Here is a 22,032-nt window from a genome sequence, read left to right as displayed (position 1 = left end):
AATACACCCTGGAAGAACGTAAAACGACGTTTTAAGAGTAAGATTCAACAAAATAAAAAATGATTTACTTTGTGTTTTATTTACTTTGTTTAAAAAAATTATTTACTTTGTTTAAAAAAAAAAACTCTCGTACATGTTTTGCGCATACGCGCATTCGCCGCAGATAGTCGTTGTAGGATCGACTAGTCACGACTAGCTAGTACTTGAATAGTACCGATGTAGGTATCTACATATATGTATGGATATATGCATATATTTATATATTATTTATATTATTATATGATCGAACGCCACGCATCCTTTTCCAAGTATGTTATTATTTAGTTTTATTTCAAGATTTCTTACCAATAGAGAAAGAGCCGGTTTCTAACCGAGATCCAAGGCTACTTCACTGGACTTTCAACAACATTAACAGAGTATTTATAGATGTTTCTGCGTATGTGTGCGGTATTTGGAGTCGGTGCATGTACAGGTTTGTATGCATTGTTTTATGTCTGTATTCTCATGCATATAGTTGCATGTCTAGACTTGATCATATATACATAAATACTAAACATCTAGAAAGTTTTATAAATTCTAACAGTTCCGTTGATGACTTGAATCTGTAATTTTCTAATTAGCTTTCTCCTTTCTGATTTTGAGGAGACTAATTTCTCAAGATTGGTGCTTAAGCAGTTTGTTACATATCCAGTACCTAATAATTACAATTATGTATGTATGTATGTATGTATGTATGTATGTATGTTATCAATCAATTTCATTTCTGTATTTCTTGTCCATAGAGAAAGAGCCGAACTCTAACATAGATTCAAGGCTCCTTCATTAGAACTTTTATCAACATCATCTAGCTATTTGTGCATGTGTGTGTGTGTGTGTGCAGTATTTGGTGTTAGTGTATGCGCAGATTTGTATGTTTGTTTTATGGATGCGTTTTTATGTATATATTTTCATGTCTAGATGCATGCATATGTATTTATGTGCTAAATTTTTGGAAAGTTTTACATATCTTTACAGTTCCATTGATGGCTTGAATCTGTAGTCTTCTAATCAGCCTTTTTCTTTCAGGTTTTGAGAACCCTAATTTTTCCAGGTTTTTGTTGAGGAAGTTCGTTACATATCCCAATGCCCCATGTATGTATGTATGTATGTATGTATGTATGTATGTATGTATGTATGTATGCATGCATGCATGTATATATATTGTGTGTATGTATGTGTGCGTATGTGTGTATGTGTGCCTGTATTTATATATTCTATCATGTGTAAGTACGCATATACATACGAATGTAAGTGATGTGTGTGTAAGAATGGATGAATAAGTGGAAGTTTGTAAGATTGACTGGTGGCACGTATGCTTACGTGCATATAGATTCGTTTGACAAAAATCAGCATGAGTATGCGTCTGCGCGCGTTTGTGTGTATGTGCATATGCATGTATGTGTGTGTGTGTGTGTGTGTGTGTGTGTGTGTGTGTGTGTGTGCGTGTGTATCTATATCTATATATGTATGTATGTATGTATGTATGTATGCATATGTGGAGGCGCAATGGCCCAGTGGTTAAGGCAGCGGATTCGCGGTCGGAAGATCGCGGTTTCGATTACTAGACCGGGCGTTGTGTGTGTTTATTGAGCGAAAACACCTAAAGCTCCACGAGGCTCCGGCAGGGGGTGGTGGTGACCCCTGTTGTACTCTTTCGCCCCAGCTTTCTCTCACTCGTTTTTCCTGTTTCTCGAGTAACGCTGCGATGGACTGGCGTCCCGTCCAGCTGGGGGGAACATATATGCCATAGAAACCGGGCTCTTGAGCCTGGTTAGGTTTTAAAAAAGGGCGAATATATATATATATATATATATATATATATATATATATATATATATATATATATATATATATATATATATATAAGATCCAAGGATCGAAGTGTGTGAAGAAGGTTAGCTTCAAACAATCTGTAGTAAATATAAAAAACAGCTTTAGTGGTTTATTGAGATGGAAGATTGTGGATTTTTTTCGTATCGAAGTACGATGAACTAATAAGAAGTTCTTTTTATATTTCACGGTAAGCGACCAGGGTTGCTGAGCGTGCGAATAAGGATACAAGATTCAAGGAATGGAGAAGATAAGATCTGGGCTACATATGTTTCATAGCGAGCGGAACCTCGGAAGTGGTAAATATCCAAGCGAGGTGTATACAGCAGGTTACTCGTCAGGCCAAGAGTATCTTGACTGAATGAAAGTTTACATTGTCGCCAGGAGGTACATGCTAACACATGGAAGAATCGACCAGAATGTGTAGAGAGCACAGTAAGAGTGGAGAATATAAATGTAGAATATAAATGTAAAAAGAAAAAGGGAATAAAAACATAAATGACTGAGAAGAGTGAGGAATTTAAGCAAGGCCATTTGATCGGTAGTATGACTGAGGGTGCATTGTAGCATCTACATTGCTAGAAATAAGAGTCAAAGACACTTATAACCACAAACATAGCACAAGTCTATGTACTGACAGGAGAGTTAGCCGCCCCGTCCCCTGTTAGTACATAGACTGGTGCTATGTTTGTGGCTATAAGGGTCATTGACTCTTATTTCTAGCAATGTAGATGCTACAATGCACCCTCAGTCACTATTAGTGACAATCGAATTCTTCCTTTTTAGTTTTATATTGTGTCTAGTCACCTGTATTATTGTATTTGTATATATTGTCAATGTATCATGCATATCTGAAAGAGAAGCACACTCTAACGAATAGAGCAGTAAAGTATTAAAGTAATAAAGTTAAAATCTGGTCATAGAATGATCAATGGTTTCGCATCCACGAAAGTTGTAGCTTCGCAGACGACTCATCAGACTCTAGTCCGAAGATAAATTTAATACTTCACTTCTGGGAGGTAGAAATCTGATTTAGCGAATCGCTAATGTGTATACAATAATTTAATATAGACAGCTCTGTGCAATGTTTTACCAAAAATGAAAACTATAATTGTCACCGAACATGACTAGGGTGTTAGGACACCTTCATTGCTAGAATTAGGAACTAAAAAACTCTACTGCTATAATTAAAGCACATAATTGTATACATTATGTACTGATAGGGAACGTAATCGCCCGAAAGCACCGGTCGAGAATTCCCTATACTGATCGGTCAGTTTCAGCTAATTCTTGAGCCTCATCAGTAGGGCTGTCTATATTAAATTATTATGTAAACATTAGCGATTCGCTAAATCATCCATAGATTTTTATGGTGAATACATGTATTGATAAAGATTCTTAAAGGAGCCGAGTCGAGCGGTCCCTACTGATGCGGCTACGGAATTAGCCGAAACTGACCGATCAGTATAGCGAATTCTCGACCGGTGCTTTCGGGCGATTACGGTCTATGTCAATACATATGTATACAATTACTGTATATACTCGACTATAAAGCGCCCTCGCCTATAAGTCACACCCCCGACTTCCAAGGGAATTTTATCACTGAACCGACTATAACTCGGAGCGACTTTTTTGATGTTGGAGAGCAAAGTTCGATTAGGAATCGCGCCGATATAATTGTTGTTCAGTAACCGAGCTTTCAGTAAGCTGAAGATGACTTACAACAACTGGTATTCATGCATTTTAGAAACCGTTGTTTATAATGTAAAATTTTATCCTTGATAACACTAGTTGGCGTGTTTATCGTATTGAGACTTAATTGCCTCAATACTTTCCCTTTACTTTTTTGATTTATGCCTTTCATTATTAGGACACTTTTGAAGCAACTGACGCACAAAACCATGCAGTCATATGTGCTATGATTGGGAAGAAAATATAATAAACTGCCTTAAATTGTAAGGAAGTGTATGAAACATTGTGACAAAAATCGGAAGAATAAATGAAGGTAGAATCGAGTTATACTGATCATCACTTTCACCAAATAACAAGTAAAACTCTTTGGTTGTGATTGTCTCATCGTATATACCCTAATTCTCGTCTTCACTTGTCTGATCTTCATTAACTGATGAAGCACTGGGGCTAACATTTCTTGCATAGACGAAGTCATTATATAGCTCGTCGTCTTCCGTACCATCCATGGGATTTGAGATCCCAAGCTTCAAAAATGATTTCTTCACAATTTCACTCGGTATTTCAGCCCATGAATCTATCACCCACTGAAAAATAGTCTTAAGGTCAGGGCATTTAAAGTTCTCAGCCTTTGTCCTTTCCTTGTCACCATTCACCATCCATTCATTCCACGCATGTACACCTTAAAAGGTTTGTTCACCGACACATTGAGTGGCTGAAGCACAAATGTACATTCACCTGAAATCACAGTTTGGTAGGCACGATGCTCCTTTAATCTATTTTTTATGCTGTCGATCAGATGAGCCCTGAACATATCCCATACAGGAAGCGACTTTGAATTAAGCATAGCCCCTGGGCGCTTGAACCACACATCGTTCGTCAATACGGTTTCATTCACCCACCCTTTCTCCTGAACATACACCACTATGCCCTTCGGAAACCCCTCTTTCGGGAAAGTCTTTCTTTTGAAAACAACAGCCAGGGTAAGTTTTGTACCATCAGCCATACAAGCCAAAATTGCGGTGAAGTGGGCCTTATCGCCCCTCGTAGATTTTACCGAAATTGTGTTTTTCCTTTTAACGTCGACTGTCCGAGTTCCAATCATATTTTAAAAAAGGGGTGTCTCGTCCATATTATCGACTGCTTCCAAGGCAAATTCGTGGCTATTTCGTAGGTCTATTACATACCGACGGAAGGAATCAACTTTGCTCTCTGCGACGGTAGGTAATTTCTGTGCAATATGAGTCCTCTGTCTCAGCGTGAGATTGTAGCGTTTCATAAACCTCGTACACCAGCAAGGGGATGCTTTAAAGTCGGATATACCATGTTTTTTAGACACTTGAAGAGCCTGCAATCTAATGATGTTTCTCATGACAAGTCCATTTGTGAGTAGTTCAGCCACCCAGTCTCTCGAAATAGTCTCCATCTCCTCATTGGGACTCATTCCTATCCTAATTTTCTTTAATGATTTGATGTCAACAGATTTCATTTTCTCCTCTTTCGAACGCCAGTCCCTGACCAATTTTTCTGAAACCCCAAAATCTTTTTCTGCAGCTCAATTCGAATGCGACTTCGTGTATTCAACAACTTCCGGCTTGAAAGTGATATCATACGAATTCCTCTTTCTCTTCATGTTAACAAATAACATGGCGTCAAGTTAAAGAAAGACAAGTACAGTACAAAAACAAACAGGCATTAAACTCACTATTTTAAAATTAATTGTTTATTTCATACTAACAGAAGTAAAGAAATATATAAAGAAAAATCTAAAGATCGTCTTCCGTATACTTCTCGACTTCGGAATATACATACACACACATACATACATAGAAGTGTTCCCGTGTTCGTGTGCATATTATTTATTACCTCACAAAATCATACGTGAAATAACGGTCAACTAAATGTTAGTAGAGGTAAAGTGAATACAAAGTAAGATAAGATATGACGGGATCATCTCTATGTATTTATAAAAAGAGGACGATGATATATGTGGTAACATACACGGTAAAAAGGAATAATATTTCAATGTCGGAGATGGAGGTTTATCAGTAGTGTGGTAAAATATAGAGTTAATAAAATATTACCTTTATATGTGTTCCGAGAGATATAGGAATATTTATCAGTTTGGAAAGACGATAGCTTAAAAAGATTAAGAGTTTTGGAGATTATCTATTCATAAGACGAAACAGACACGGAGTTGTGATAAAATAGATTTGTTTCAAAGAAATATTTACAACGGATTCAAAGGGACATAATTGACAAGGTTTGTTCTTGGTTAGCTTTGGCTGGGAAAATGTGTAGACTTCAATGGTTACTTGTTATTTTCCACTTCAAGTAACGAAACCTGTAGCTGTTAAACCTTTGTACGCCGCTGAAGTAAGTGTATCGGTTGCTTGTTACTGCAGTATAAACCAAGCCAGTTTTTTAAAGACATGCATGAGCAATGATTACGATTCCAGCTGACTGAATTTTGTGTATGATTTAGGCTGTGATATTTAAATGCTATTTTATGGGTATAATTAATTAAAGTCTATTCAACGTTATTAGTTGTGGAGAATGATATTTTAATATTGTTGTATTTATGGTCACTAAGAAAGTGCTTTTGGAAGATTTGGAAGAACAGAGTAGCTACTGTTCTGAAAACTTGTGAATTGAAATGCAGTTCTTATTTTTATTTCTGCCTTCCTTTTCATAAACTGGTGTGATGTGATTTGTGTATTGCACCTTCATGAAATCTAGGAGTTTTTAAAATTTTGTTGTAAAACTGTTAGTTTGTCGATGGTTGAAATTTCTGAGAACGAGTTGGCTGTCATCTTTATAAAAACCACCTGAAATAAAGGAAAATTTAGTAAGTAAAGCTGATAATTTATAGAGTACAACGATATCACTGAGTTCAACGGTATCATTTTATTCCATGCCGATATCGGACGGTTCTTAAGTGTTTGTCTTAATCCGAATTGGAGTTATAAAATAAGAGAACTTTCCTAGTTTGTAGTATAATTTAAATATGTGAGTTCTTGATAAGTATTAATCAACTTAAACTTCATGTAAAATTTGAATAAGTGACAATTTTCTTCACCCCTTCTCATTTTTATCCGTTATTCCAGCTCCCCGGTTAAGAATAATTCATATTTGGTCATCTTCTGCTTTTTTTATACACTCAGATTCTTCAGCTTCAATGATTTATACTTATCAATTCAATGTTTCATTACTTCAACAACAATAAACCATACCTACATAGCATTAATTTATACTCCATCTGCAAGATGGACCCAAGAATACAACCCGTATCCAAGACTTTAGAACTTGTAGCTTGACGAAATCAAAAACAGGCAAAACTTGGAAAACACTCTCTCTTTTTATTCTTTTACTTGTTTCAGTCATTTGATTGCGGCCATGCTGGAGCACCGCCTTTAGTCGAGCAAATCGACCCCAGGACTCATTCTTTGTAAGCCTAGTACTTATTCTATCGGTATCTCTTGCCGAACCGCTAAGTTACGGGGACGTAAACACATCAGCATCGGTTGTCAAGTGATGTGGGGGGAGGGACAAACAGACACACAAACATACACACATATATACATATATACGACGGGCTTCTCTTTCAGTTTCCATCTACCAAATCCACTCACAAGGCTTTGGTCGGCCCGAGGCTATAGTAGAAGACACTTGCCCAAGGTGCCACGCAGTGGGACTGAACCCGGAACCATTTGGTCCGTAAGCAAGCTACTTATCACACAGCCACTCCTACGTCCTGACAACACTGACAACCTTTTCCTTATAAAAACGAATGCTTTGCGCTACTCACAGTGCAGTTGTTAAGAAGCGTTGAAATTAATGCATGTAAGATTTTACAACTCTAGCATCACTCCTTCATAGTCTATGACCTTTTCAGCCCACTCTGGTAAATATATTCGTCGGCGTTTTTCTTAGCGTAATATTTGTTTAAATATATCATTTTACATAAAACATTCGTCTGTCTGTCTATATGTATGTATGTATGTATGTATATGCATGTGTGTGAGTGTATGTATATGTGTGTGTGTGTGTGCATGTGTGTGTGCATGAGGGTATACACACACATTATATGAACCCGTATTCACACATATTTTAATATAAATCAGAGAAATTACTTTGAATATATTCTTTTTACTTGGTCTACTAATAAACTGATCTTTCTTTTCTACAGATATAGGCAAATATGTTCTTTTAATTCTTTCAGTCATTTGACTGCGGCCATGCTGGTTACGAGGACATAAACACACCAACATCGGTTGTCAAGCGATAGTGGGGGTACAAATAGAGACACAAACACAAATATATACTTATATAAAATGCGTATATATATATATAATATGTGGATATATATATATATATATATATATATATATATATATATATATATATATATAGATAGATAGATATAGATATATATATATATACATATATATATATATATATATATATATATATATATATATATATATATATATATATATATATATATTATTGCCGGCTTCTTTCAGTTTCCGTCTACCAAATCCACTCACAAGGCTTTGGTCGGCCCGAAGCTATGGTAGGAGGCTGTTGCCCAAGGTGCCACGCAGTAGGACTGAACCCAGGACCATGTGATTGGGAAGCAAGTTTCTTACCACACAGTCACGCCTGCGCCTATATATCGATATGCTTGAAATATAGTTTTCAAAATACTTAGCATTCACCAAGTTTTATGAGCCGAATTACGAATCATGTTGATAACTTTTGTTATGTGTATAGACACATGTGTATATAAAGCATTCTGTAATCTTAGTCCTGTTATCAGGCATCAAGCATAGAGTCGAAGAAACTCTAACAGTTATAAAGCGATTTGGGGTTTTTCTGTTTTATATTTATCACTTAATGAGTTCCGACACACTTAACTCTTCTGTGTGCTGTTCCACTCACTGATAATGCTTTATTTATGTCAATTGAAACTTAAAATTGGAAGTTTGAGGTAAATTAACGGAGTCATATTCTAATATGTGTCCTCGTTATTTTATGTGAATTATTTTTATTTTATTACGGAATGTAATCACACAGACGCAAACACACACACACACACACACACACACACACACACTTACAAAACATGCTCTAAACAGGTATTGTTTCTTGTTTCTTTTTTTTTATTTCTTTCTTATTCCACTTTGATCCAGGGTTCACCTGAAATATCAGTGGACGTATTTAACATTTCCTTTATTTTTCCCGGCGTACAGTTCACTGTGCTCGACTTTGTTTTGTATGTATGTATGTATGTATGTTTACATTTTGTCCATCTTCTTTTTTCTACCTTTTCTAACCTCTCACGTTGTTTACCTATATATATATATATATATAGAGAGAGAGAGAGAGAGAGAGAGAGAGAGGGAGAAGCCATGATAGATCGTTGACCAAACACCATTCAATTTTTTTTCTCCGTGTTTTTCTCCTTGTTTTCTCCGTATTCTTTCTGTTGAAGAGCGTAGCTCGAAACGTTAAAGACTTTCTGTATTCCCGAGCGTCAAACTAATACATCCTTTTGTTGTTTACACCACCTGTCCTCGTCTGTTGTTGTTTTTTTCGTACATTCTCTCATATATATATATATATATATATATATATATATATATATATATATATATATATATATACGTATGTATAAATGAAAAGATAGTTAGATCAATCGATCGATCGATATACAGATGGAGAAATGGATAGATAGATAGATAGATAGATAGATAGATAGATAAGGAAGAAGAGAGTACAAATAAATAAAACATCGTTGGATGAAAAACAATTTTATTTTCACCATTTTTTTTTTTAGTTTATTGAGTTCCTCTAATGTATATTAGACACCATGGTAACTAAATAACCATAGCAACAACATGAAAGCTGTCATAACAACTGAGTTTTAATAGCAAAACAACACTAACAGCATATTTCTTGATGGTGCTGTACTTCTCGTTCAGCTTGTTGCTACTGTTGTTGTTGATGTGGTTGTTGGTTTCTTTAATGTTGTTGCTGCTGCTGCTGCTGCTGCTACCATGCCTATTGTTGTTATTTCTGGTCGTCGTCGTCGTCGTCGTTATCATTTTGTTGTTGTTGTTGTTGTTGTTTGATGATGTAAATAAAGTGAGTGATTTTATATGTGAAATCAATTTTGAAAAAAAAATTATAGAAAAAAATATATATATATTGACGTGTGTCTTGTTTTTCTAGTTTTGCTCATATTCTTGCATTCATTATTGCTTTCTGCCCACACCTGTCTCCTCTCTCCTCTCCCCCTCTCTTCCCTTTTTACATGCATACTCTTCCATCTTTTCTTTTTAATATTTTCGTCCATCACTATCACTACTAACACAATCTCTGCTTCTTTTACTTTCCTCCCCCTCTCATACACCTCCAGCCACTTTCCCCACTCACATCACTACACCCACCAGCACTCTTGCGCCTCCATTCCACCGTCTACTGATAAGAATGCATGCGTTTCAAAGAAGGAAGTTTTGTTTTGTTCCTAGTCCTCCGGTGCAGCGCCGTTTTCTTCTTATGCGGTACAAACTTGGAGCCATAGAAGACTTTGAACTTGTACGCTTGCCTTTCGGGTGTGTTCGTATTTTCTACAGCTTCGTAAGGCAACAGATGATAGAGTTTCGCTTCGGATATATCGTTTACAGGCTCACCGACAACAATTCTGAGACCCGGATTGCGGTGCGGTTTTATATTGGATGACATCACCGGTTGAACTGAAAATAGAGAAATTTGAAAGTTAGAGAAGTAGCAAGGTATACTGCGATCCTTCGTAGACCGACGATGTCCACCTAGCGGTGACTGTCTTTTGGTTACGAATATTGAACATTAAATGAAATGTTGATTACACCGGCTAACATACAGCCTTTATTTAAAATTAGATCTCAGACTCCTGTTGAGCCAATTGCAAGACAAACCAAAATAGACTCTGATTGGAAGCTGAACCTTTCCAGTTTGATTTGTTACCTATTTTGTGAATTAATGGGTAGATTCTGGTTTTAGACTGAATTTCAGATTTAATATCTATTCTGGATAGCAAAATAAACTGATCGGTGGACTATGGACTGAAACTGAATAAGATTACTTTAGTACTATCGCTCAGTGGTTAGATCGTTGGGATCACAATCATGAGGCAGTGAGTTCGATTCTCATCCCAGATTGTGTGTTGTGTTCTTGATCAAGACACTTCATTTCATGTTGCTCCACTCACTCAGCTGTAGAAATGAGTCGCAATGTCACCGATGCCAAGCTGTATTGGCCTTTGCCTTTCCCTTGGATAGCATCGGTGGCACGGAGGGGAGGGGGTCTGGTGTGCATGGGTGACTGCTGGTCTTCCGTAAACAACCTTGCCTGGACTTGTGTCTTGGAGGTGAACTCTCTTGGTGCAGTCTCCTGGTCATTTATAACCGAAGGCGTTCTTTACGCTTTACCCTTGTAGTACCAGTTTCTAACAACTACATAAATTGATTTGTGGACTGTGGTTTGAGACGGAACTAGATTGATTTAGTACAATTAACATTGGAAGAGTCGAGCCTCCGTCATCAGGGTAGAGATCTTACATTTCAGGTCTTAATGCAGAGGAATTCAAAGATCACACACACAAACACACACACACACACACACACACACACACACATACACACACATACGTGTATATTCGCACAAAATAATCAGTATTACAAAACCTCATGTCAACGAAAAATATGCACGCGTGAGTGTGTGTGTGTGTGTGTGTGTGTGTGTGTGTGTGTGTGTGTGTGTGTGTGTGTGTGTGTGTGAGGGAGTAAAAGAGAGCGAGTGAGTGAATGTACGTGTGTGCGCGTGCGTGTGTGCGTGTGTACATATAACGTGATGACTAGTTTAAAATATAATATAGTTTCAGGTGCTATCTAAGACGTAAATTGAACTGAGCCGATGCATGTTACGACTCTCGTGGGCGGTTCTTTTCACTTCATACACACACACACACACACACACACACAGCCCATCACATCTGTATGTGTGTGTGTGTGTGTGTGTGTGTGTGCGAGAGAGAGAGAGAGAGAGGTGCGTGTGCAACAGTATGCGCGTTTGCGGGCGTGTATCTTACACTGTTACTTTCTTTCGCTGTTCGCCCCCAGGAAAAGTTAACTATGGTTAGTTATAAATGTAATACAATAGGCCATCACAAACACACACTAACATCCCGCCTCTCACCTCTTTCCACATCTCTTTGCTCCTTTAAAAATATTCTATAAGGACATTGCGAGCTGTAATACGATAAATAAGGACCATTTCTCTTACTCCCTTTATGGCTTTCTCTCTCTCTCTCTCCCGCGTTTTGTGCTTATCTATCTATCTATCTATCTATCTATCTATCTATCTATCTATCTATCTATCTATCTATCCCTCAAGCGCCCTCTCTCTTTCTCTGTTTTTCTATTTCACTGTTTGCCTTTAAACTGTCATTCTCATTTACTTTTCTCCTTCTCTATGTAAATAATTGTTTGTTGTTATCCACCGTCTCCACCACCCTATAACTTACGCAATCTCTCCCTTCAAAGCAGTCTTTACCATTCCCTTTCCCTATCACTTTCTGTCTCTCTCTCTCTCTCTCTCTCTCTCTCTCTCTCTCTCTCTCTCTCTCTCTCTCTCTCTCTCTCTCTCTTCCTCAAACCATTTAGACTGTGATGGTCAGAGAAACGGGTAGCGTGGCGGAGGTGTCTGCTATTGTGTCAATGATGAGGTCAGAGGTGAGACGGTTTCTGTTTACTAATTACAACAGAGAAAACAGCAAGAAAATATTAGTGGTTTTGTACCCCTTCTTCCTCTCCTCTCCTCTCCTCTCTCTCTTTCCCTCTCTCTCTCTCTCTCTCTTTCTCTCTCTCTCATTTTATCTCTGTCAGCAGATTGTTGACATAAATAGAAACTGTGAGCAGACAATTGTGTTTTCGTGAAAAGCGGCGTCAACCGGTGCAAGACAGGAATGACGTGCACAACAACAGCAGCAACAACGACCGATGCGACAGCAATGGTAGCAACACCGCCACCACCACCATCGCCAACAACAACAACAACAACAGCAACAACAACAACAACACCTGCAGCAGTAACAACACTTGTAGTAACAATAACTATTGCAAGAATAATAGCAACGATATCGGTAACAACAACGGCAGCGGTGTGAATAGCAACGGTAGCAACGAAAATGCAACAAGAGTATCGGTAACATTGTCAACAATAGCAACGACAGCAACAACAACAGCAACAGCGGCAAGAACAGCGTAACAAACGCAAGAAGAAGAAGAAGAAGAAGAAGAAGAAGAAGAAGAAGGGGGAGGAGGAGGAGGAGGAGGAGGAGGAGGAGGAGGAGGAGGAGGAGGAGGAAGAAGAAGAAGAAGAAGAAGAAGAACGAGAAGAAGAAGAAGAAGAAGAAGAAGAAGAAGAAGAAGAAGAAGAAGAAGAAGATGAACAACAACAACAACAGGGACGAGGGGGAGGAGAAGAAGAAGAAGAAGAAGATCAGCAACAACAACAACAACAACAACAACAGCAGCAGCAGCAACAACAATAACAGCTAGAACTACAACAGCAGGAGCAGCAAAGTACGTTCCTCAACAAAGAATGCCTGATAAATAGGTACCGTGTGAAGTACTGCTCTCTTCTGTTCCCAGTCCGTCTAGCTGTAAATAGGGACCATGCGAGGTAATGTCCTCTGTTGTGGCCAGTCTACCTAGCTTTAGTCAGGAGTCAAGTGAGGTGCAGTCCACTTCTGCACCCAGTCTGCCTCGCTATAAATAAGTGCCATTTGAGGAATTGCCGTTTGCTGTGCCCAGTCTACCTAGCTTTAAATAGGTGCCAAGTGAGGTACAGTCCAATGCTGTACCCAGTCTGCAAAGCTCTATGTCAATAGGTACCATGTGAAGTACAATCCACTCCGGTTTGTTGCTATTATTTAGCTCCAAAATCAATTCTGAGAGAGAAAATCCATGGTCAAAGACTTCTTCATCCTTTTCTTAGGCATTGCGTATCTAAGGTTATATTATTCAATATGCCCTCCATTTTCAATGAAGATTTGGTTATTATTTCTAGTAAATTTGGTGACTTTGTCGAAGCTCCCTCGTCGGTTCAAGAACATCGATTATCCGACATGTGTATCGTTGCTTGAGCGGCAGAATTTAAATTGTTCCTTGGGTTAACATAGGTAACACGGAGGGTAATTGGTTATAGTGGGTTACGTAGAACAAATTAGACAAGGTGGGTCAGATTAAGCTTTATACAACATATAGGACAATACTTTATATAACATACACGTGCCTCCTTGTTTTTAACACGTAAGCCAATTGGCTCTATAACGTAATACAATCGACTCACTTCCTCGGTATTATCCGGCTAACAATATAAATTTTTCTGTATATGACAGTTGGCATTTGATATATACGGACTTTTGGTCTCAATACATCCATAGAACATGATTCTTATTTCTACTGTGACTTCTGAACGTCATTCATCAATCTAGCAGTGTCGCCCTGCTGAGACCCCCTTCGGTCATGACTGACCATGAGATTGCACCTAGAAAGTTACCCTCCGAGACGCAAGTCCGGGCAAGGTTGTTTATGGAAGACCAGCAGTCGCCTATGCATACCGGCCTCCCCTCTCCACGCCACCGATGTTATTCAAGGGAAAGGCAAAGGCTGATACAGCTTGGCACATGTGACGTCGCAATTCATTTCTACAGCTGAGTGAACTGGAGCAACGTGAAATAAAGTGTCTTGCTCAAGAACACAACACACAACCCGGTCTGGGATTCGAACTCACAACCTCGCGGTCGTAAGCTCGAGGCTCTAACTACTGAGCCATGCGCCTTCACAGTGTCGCCCTAACGTTATGTAAAAGGTTTTGCTCTGCACCTAATTCCGAGACATACTTCTTACCAAGTATCTACTGTATGTGCATGCGATATTATTATAGCTGTAGTAGTTATTGTTAAAACAAAGGTCAATCCCAGCCCAGAAGCCTTATGATCAAACATGTTCCAGCTACAACCATACTCCTCCCCCTCCCACACACACTTTTCTTGAAACGGTTCTTTTTATGAACTACAAAAATCAATAATAGATTATTGTTGAAATTGAATTATTATCATTGTTACGAAGTAAATGAACAAGAAATTAACTTTCTCTTCCCCCACAATAAACTAAAAGAAAAATAATGAGACAGATGAATTATGGTAAAAAGGAATACCAGTCACTATTTGAGTTCACTAACTGATGACGGTGGTTAACTCCTATACTTTTTCTCGTGACAGCAATGAGCAGACATATGCGATGTGCCAAGTGAGTGCATAAACTGATAAGCGTGTGCGCGAGGATTGTGGCTGCTACCAAGAAGAGGAAAGGCTTGAACCGAGAATTTTTCTGTAAACATTTGAAACCCTTAAATTTCAGAAACAAAAACAAAAACAGCGGTGTTTCAGCCGACGGCGGCAAAAGCACACGCATACATGCATACATGCATACATACATACATAATGTTGTAGGGCATTAGTAATAATAGTGATGAATGGAATTACCTAGTCACTATAAGTAAAGATAAGTACGTGAAGTACCAGAATACGTAGCAGGCGGTCAGAGAGATAGTCGTGTCTTTACTGGTTTTACTAAATAAACTTCATACCGAAGTGGGAGTTATAACAATCCAACATTATAAGGATTATAACAGTGGCGATGAGGATAAACCAATTCACGTGGAGTTAATAGAAACTCGAAGAGGGGCTCATAAACTCACAAAGTTTTGTGCGAATTTTACGAAAACAAATCGTAAAATTATGGAAAATTTGTAGGTCGGTTTGCTCGAGTTGCAAGAAGGGCAACAACAACAACAGCAACAGCAAACAAGGACCAGATTTACTACCACTGAATATGTAAATTAATTTATATTAGCTTTTAAAAGTTAATTATTGATTTCTTAGAGTTATCTCCCCTTTTCGTAAAAAGTTGCTAAGTTGCTGCTGTAAGAATGCTATTCTCTTCTTTCAGCTAATATTGCAATTTCAGTTAATATCTTTCGCGTACGGCAATTCACTTAATATATCTATACCTTCACAGTGTAGAAGACCAGCACTGTGCACTCTGATACACAGTGTTTTATCGTGTGGATCGTAGAGTATCGCATGACATTATTGAGTATTTTCAGTGTTCAATATATGTTTGTAAGCTTATAGGCTTTGGTGAAAGCCACAGTGGAGACAGACGCGATAAACTCGGAGCAGAACAATTTAAAGCAGAACCCTTTTTATATCAGCCCACCTGTGACCACTCCTCCATCTAAGATACAAGCTTTTTGCTTTTTGTTTTAAAGTGATCTAAATTAAATTCGTTCGTCAAAATTTCATGTTAATGTTCCAAACACCAGTTTAAAAGAACGACGGTCATTATACTAAACTTTTAATCATTTTGTAAGTTATTTAAAACTAAGGCACACTATTTCTGAGAGGGAGTGGTAGAGACAGTGGTAGTAATGGTAAGAACAAGGGTGGACAAATAGACGTAAATCCGCCTTATTTATTTTTGATTACATAAAATATTAACTAAACAATCTTCCTCTTAGATTACGTTACTGCAATGCCAACGCAAGCCAACCATTAGTTTCGCATATTCTACTATTTCACATAGATATTTTCTAGTCTGTTTTTATAATTCAGTAACAAATTAAAGATGGAAACTTAATTTTTGTTTTTTACAATTTTTTAAACTTTTTTCTTTTTTTTTTTTGCTTTCTTTTTTTTCTGTAAACAATAAAAAATAAAAATTGGAAAGAATGGCAGACGATATATACTTTTCTTTAAAAAAGAAAACAAACATTTCTAAAAATGCGTCAAAATGGAATAAAATGAAGGAATACGTAGGGAACTAGTGCATCGTAAGATAATCGTAGCGAAACAATGATTTGGGAGTCGAATTTCAGATTTTATGGCTGGCAACTAATTCAAAATGGCGCCTCACAGCAGTAATAACATGATGTAATTTTGTCTCGATGGCGAGACAACAACGTTATAGATAGATAGATAGATAGATAGATAGATAGATAGATAGATAGATAGATAGATGGATAGATAGACAGACAGACAGACAGACAGACAGACAGACAGATAGACAGACAGATAGACAGACAGATAGAGATGTAGGTAGATAGATAGAGATATAGGTAGCCTGCGAGACTGGCAGAGAGGCTGTAATTCAAGCTTAAATTTAATAATAACAACAACAACAACAACAACAATTCTTTCTATTATAGGTGCAAAGTTGAAATTTGGAGATGGGGCTGACTAATCAATTACATCGACCTCACTGTTTGGCTGGTACTTATTTTATCAACTTCGAAAGGATGAAACGCAACGTCGACCTCGCCGGAATTTTGAATTCGGAACGTAAAACCCAAAGAAGTGTCGCAAATATTTCCTCCAGCGTGCAGATGATTCTGCCAGCACACCACAAAGCCTGAAAATTGAGAGAGGGGGATAGTCGATTGCATTTCGTCCAGCATGCTAACGACTCTGCCAGCTCGCTGCCTTCAGTGTGAGATGCTTACAGCACCTAGGTTTTCCAAGCGGTAACCCATCAAAGAACTCACTAGGCTCGGCGTTGCTTAATTTCGGTGATCGGATGAGAACTAGTGCATTCAACGTGATATGGCAGTAATAATAATCCTTTCTACTATAGGCACAAGGCCTGAAATTTTGAGGGGTAGTGGTTGGGGTAGTCGATTACATCGATCCCAGTGTTTCACTGGTACTTAATCTACGACCCCGAAAAGATGAAAGGCAAAGTTGACCTCAGCGGAGTTTGAACGTAGAACGTAGCGACGTTAGACGGAATGCTTAGCATGCTAACGATTCTGCTTGCTCGCAGCCTTAATAAAAATGATGATGATGATGATGATGATGATAATTATAATGATAATAATAATGAGGAGGAGGATCATGAATTCTTTTATTGGTCACAAGGGCCCAAAACATGGAAGACAATATCAAAGGACAAATTATAAACACAAAAACTGGTGAGGTTTACATCGATCAAAGGGAGATGCTACCATATCAAAGGATGTAACAAAGGATGTATGAATAGAAATTTGAGAAATAAATCTATATAATAAGCTGCTTGTTCGTTCGCCTGTTATACTTTGATTAGAGAGGTGGAAGTGGAAAAAATTAAGATGGTGGGGTGGGGGAGAAATGTGAGTAGAAAAAAAGAGAGGAGTTTAATAATGCACTAAGGTCAAATCCATCACATGGTTAGTTGAAAGGGGAGGCGAAGGACAAGAGAAAAAGACGCTGAGAGAAAAGTGGGAGAGAGAAGTGTTAATGACGTGCTGTGGTGTGGGGAGAGAAAGGTGAAGAGAAAGACAAAAATGTTAAAGACATGAAGTGGGGAATTACATGGTTAAAATGTTTGTTGAAGAGGTAGAGAGGAAGAGAAAAATATAAAGTGTTTAGCAGAGGAAAATTCTAAAATCATATAATATAATATATTATTGCGACTGGAAGTGAAATAACTTAGCAAAATAAAAATAAAATGCAAGCCATCCTTTCTTTTTTAAATAGTTTCTCTTAAACTTTTTCGTTCTGTAAAATTTCCACAGATCCCACTAGTAATAAATAAATAGAATCCCCAATAGCGGGGCAGTTCACTTAAGGCAATTTGGGGTAAGCACCACGCAAAATCCTGGATTATTCTGTCATCCTCAAGGCATGGAGGAAATGCCCTCTTCCAGTTCCTTTCCTTCTGCTTAGAAAAGCATAATCAGAGTCGGTCCATTCGGTCTCATCAGTCTTACCACTGCCGACCACCATTTGATAAACACACTCGAATGCAGCACCTCCCTCCCTACCAACACCTTCCTTTCCAAATGATATTTGAAGAAATTGATGACAGAAATTTGTCAGATAGGAAAGTGCCTGTCTTCAAAACTTTCAGACGTGTTCACCATACAGTCTTTTTTGCTACAGCCACTAATAATAATTTTGTCTTGGTATATAGAGATGGGCTACAGCAAATATTCTGCTCAATACCATAGATTTGCTTGTCATTTGCTTGATCTTAACCAGTTGAGCATGTTCCTTGGTGGCTGATGATGTGTGCATCTTTAATCACGAGCAAGCGTAGTGGGGAAGCATTATAGTCATGTGTTGAGATGAATTCTTTGGGGTTTGAACAATTGCTCTCTGGAAACATGGGTGTTTCGTTCATCATCCTTAAACAACCCTCATTCAGGGGCTTTTTGAGCAGGATGAGCTACTCAACCTGAAGAAAATTCTAACTGGGCCTCATCTGCAAGGTTATACGCTATTTATCTTGATACAATGTCACGCACATATGGTTGTGATGCAAGTGGCTAGTGTATTCTTATCAGACGGGTAGCTATGATGGGTATATAGGACCTCGTATGCTTGTACCTCAGTGTCACTTTGATGGCATGCATTGCTCTCTCACTCAATAATAATAATAATAATAATAATAATAATAATAATAATAATAATAATAATAATAAGAGCATGCAGAGAGCGCAAACCTCCGCCAACGCAACACCAACGTCCTCTGAACGATTAGCCAGAGATGATTTTTAAAATGAGAATATCAATTACATCGAAGGAGTTACTTAATTACATTACTTGACTGATACTTTCATCGGCCCCGAAAAAATGAAAGGGAAAGTTGACCACAATGGGATTTGAGCTAAGGACGTAAAGAACTGGGGGCGGATGCCGTTAAGCAATTTGTCGGACGCGCTAACGATTTTGGCATCTAGAGCTGGACATATAACAATATTATAGAAGTAATATGTATGAAGAGCTGGAATTTAAAGCAGTATAAAGCATAGAGCTTCAACAGTCAGTGTCTGATACCCATTGTGATTGGCGCACTCGGAACCAACTCAAAGAACACGAAAACCTGGCACAAGAAGTTGAAAATACCAGACATCATTGGAAGTACACAGCTGGCGGCGATACTCAGAATAAAACACATGTTGGGGAATGTGTTGCATCTCTAAACTACAGGGAAGAGTTGAGATATAATGCAGATTACCGTGAACTAATAATAATAATAATAATAACAATAATAATAATAATAATAATAATAATAATAATAATAATAATAATAATAATAATAATAATAATAATAAACATTTCTATTAGAGGCACAAGGCCTAAAATTTTTTGAGAGGGGACTAGTCGATTACATCGACCCCAGTACTCAACTGGTAGTTAATTTATCGACCCCGAAAGGATGAAAGGCAAAGTCGACTTCAGCGGAATAATAATAATAATAATAATAATAATAATAATAATAATAATAATAATAATAATAATAATAATAATAATAATAATAATAATAATAATACAAATAGCCACAAAACACGAGCAAAACAAAAAACTGTTTTCAGTATTTAAGGAAGCTGACAAATACAAACAAGAAATCAATCTACCTAACAAATACGAAGAAGAAGAAGAAGAAGAAGAAGAAGAAGAAGAAGAAATAACAAAAGCTATAAAACAAATGAAATCCAAACTAAAACTAGAACAGCAACGGACCATGATAAAACGATGGCAAGAAAAGCCCCTACATGGTAAATACTGGGCTAAACTAAATGCGAAAGAAATAGACAGAGAAAAATCCCAGCAATGGCTGAGAAGCTCAGGACTCAAAGCAGAGACTGAAGGATTTTTAATTGCTGCACAAGACCAGAGCCTCCCCACCAGAAATTACCAAAAACACATAATGAAAAGAAATATAACAAGTAACTGTAGAATATGTGGAGATCGACAAGAAACAATAAATCATATTATCTCTGGCTGTCCAGTCCTGGCTAAGAAGGAATATATTCACAGACACGACAGAGCTGGGACCTATATACACTGGAAGCTATGCCAACACTATGGAATAACAACAGAAAAAAGATGGTATAAACACACGCCAGAAAAGGTCACAGAAAACGAGAAAGCAACCATACTCTGGGATATGCTAATACACACAGATAGAGAAATTAAGGCAAATAGACCAGATATAGTTGTCAAAGATCATGAAGAAAAAAAATGCTTTCTAATTGATGTATCAATACCAGCAGATGACAACGTTTCTCTAAAAGAAATGGAAAAACTTTCAAAATACAAAAGACCTGGAAATAGAGATAACTCGAATGTGGAATCTAAAAACAGAAACAATTCCTATCATAGTAGGTGCCTTAGGTATAATAAAAAAAATATTCAGACAAATACATAACAAAAACACCAGGACTTACAAATATATATAACATACAGAAAATTGCACTACTGGGTACTGCACACATTCTACGCAAAACACTTTCAATACAGTAAACATAAGAGCACCACAGCAAACCACAGCACATACCCAAGGCGCACAGAGCTGCGCTCGGTAGTGAAGTGAAAGCACGTTATAAAAATAAAACTACTGAACAACAATAATAATAATAATAATAATAATAATAATAATAATAATAATAATAATAATAATAATAATAATAATAATAATGGTTTCAAATTTTTGGAACATGGCCAGCAAGTTCGAGGGAGGGAATAAGTCGATTACATCGAAGTCAGTGTTCAACTGGTACTTATTTAATCAACCCCGAAAGTATGAAAAGGCAAATTTCGACCCCGGCGGAATTTGAAATCAGAACCTAAGGCCAGATAAAATACCGCTAAGCATTTTTTGACTGGCATGCTAACGATTCTGCCAGCTTAACGATGATGATGATGATGGTGGTGGTGGTGGTGGTGGTGGTGGTGGTGGTGGTGATCCTGTTGATGATGATCATGATCATGATGATAAAAATAGTAACACTGTTAATTAACAAGAAGGGTTGACAAAAAGAGGACGGTACATGACAATATAGAGTGGTATTACACGAAAAAAAAAGTAGTAAACAAAAGAAAAAAATGATTCAATAAAGAAAACTTTTCAAAAATGGGTTAACTCTCGAAGGCTATTCGCGAAAACGCCACAAAAACCACGTTCACCTAAGCCACTAAGGCAAGTGCCTTCTCGCAGTCATCCTTTTCCAATTTCCAGCCATATGCTTGTAACAAGCCCATTCACTCGGATCACGCTCACAACTCTCGTTCATCTTCCAACAAATTTGCTTGGAAGCAGCACTTCTTTTTCCACCTTCATTTTCCTATTCAGATAGAACTTGAGAAGTAGACGGGAACTTGTTATTATTGTTGATATTGATCTTATCGTTGATAATGCGTTGTCTTTCTCTTCTTTCCTCTCTGAAATGCTTCTACAGTTTGCATCTACCAAATCACTCGGAAAACACTGAGCGTCCTGGAGCTATAGTAGAAGACATTAACCGAAGGTTCCACGTGGTGGAACTCCACCCAAAGCCACGTGGTTACAAAGTGAACTTCTTAACCACACAGCTATGCCT

The 22,032-nt window shown here is 37.7% G+C and overlaps 1 protein-coding gene and 1 pseudogene across 3 annotated transcripts in view; both read right to left on the bottom strand.

Annotated features, from left to right (window-relative positions):
- Positions 1 to 9,358: 9,358 nt before the first annotated feature.
- LOC106872832 (uncharacterized) overlaps positions 9,359 to 22,032 on the bottom strand; it is a 103,632-nt gene continuing 90,958 nt past the window's right edge. For all 3 annotated transcript variants that reach the window (XM_089355475.1, XM_014919958.3, XM_089355474.1), the window contains one exon: positions 9,359 to 10,319. In XM_089355475.1, the coding sequence (XP_089211601.1) occupies positions 10,042 to 10,319 (278 nt within the window). In that variant the 3' untranslated portion in view covers positions 9,359 to 10,041. The remainder of the gene's footprint in view (positions 10,320 to 22,032) is intronic.
- On the bottom strand, positions 17,166 to 17,284 carry LOC128248434 (5S ribosomal RNA; annotated as a pseudogene).

The sequence above is a fragment of the Octopus bimaculoides genome, chromosome 7 (genome assembly GCF_046866305.1).
Source record: "Octopus bimaculoides isolate indiv1 chromosome 7, ASM4686630v1, whole genome shotgun sequence".
Classification (NCBI taxonomy): domain Eukaryota; kingdom Metazoa; phylum Mollusca; class Cephalopoda; order Octopoda; family Octopodidae; genus Octopus; species Octopus bimaculoides.
This window is presented reverse-complemented; position numbering and strand designations above follow the sequence as displayed.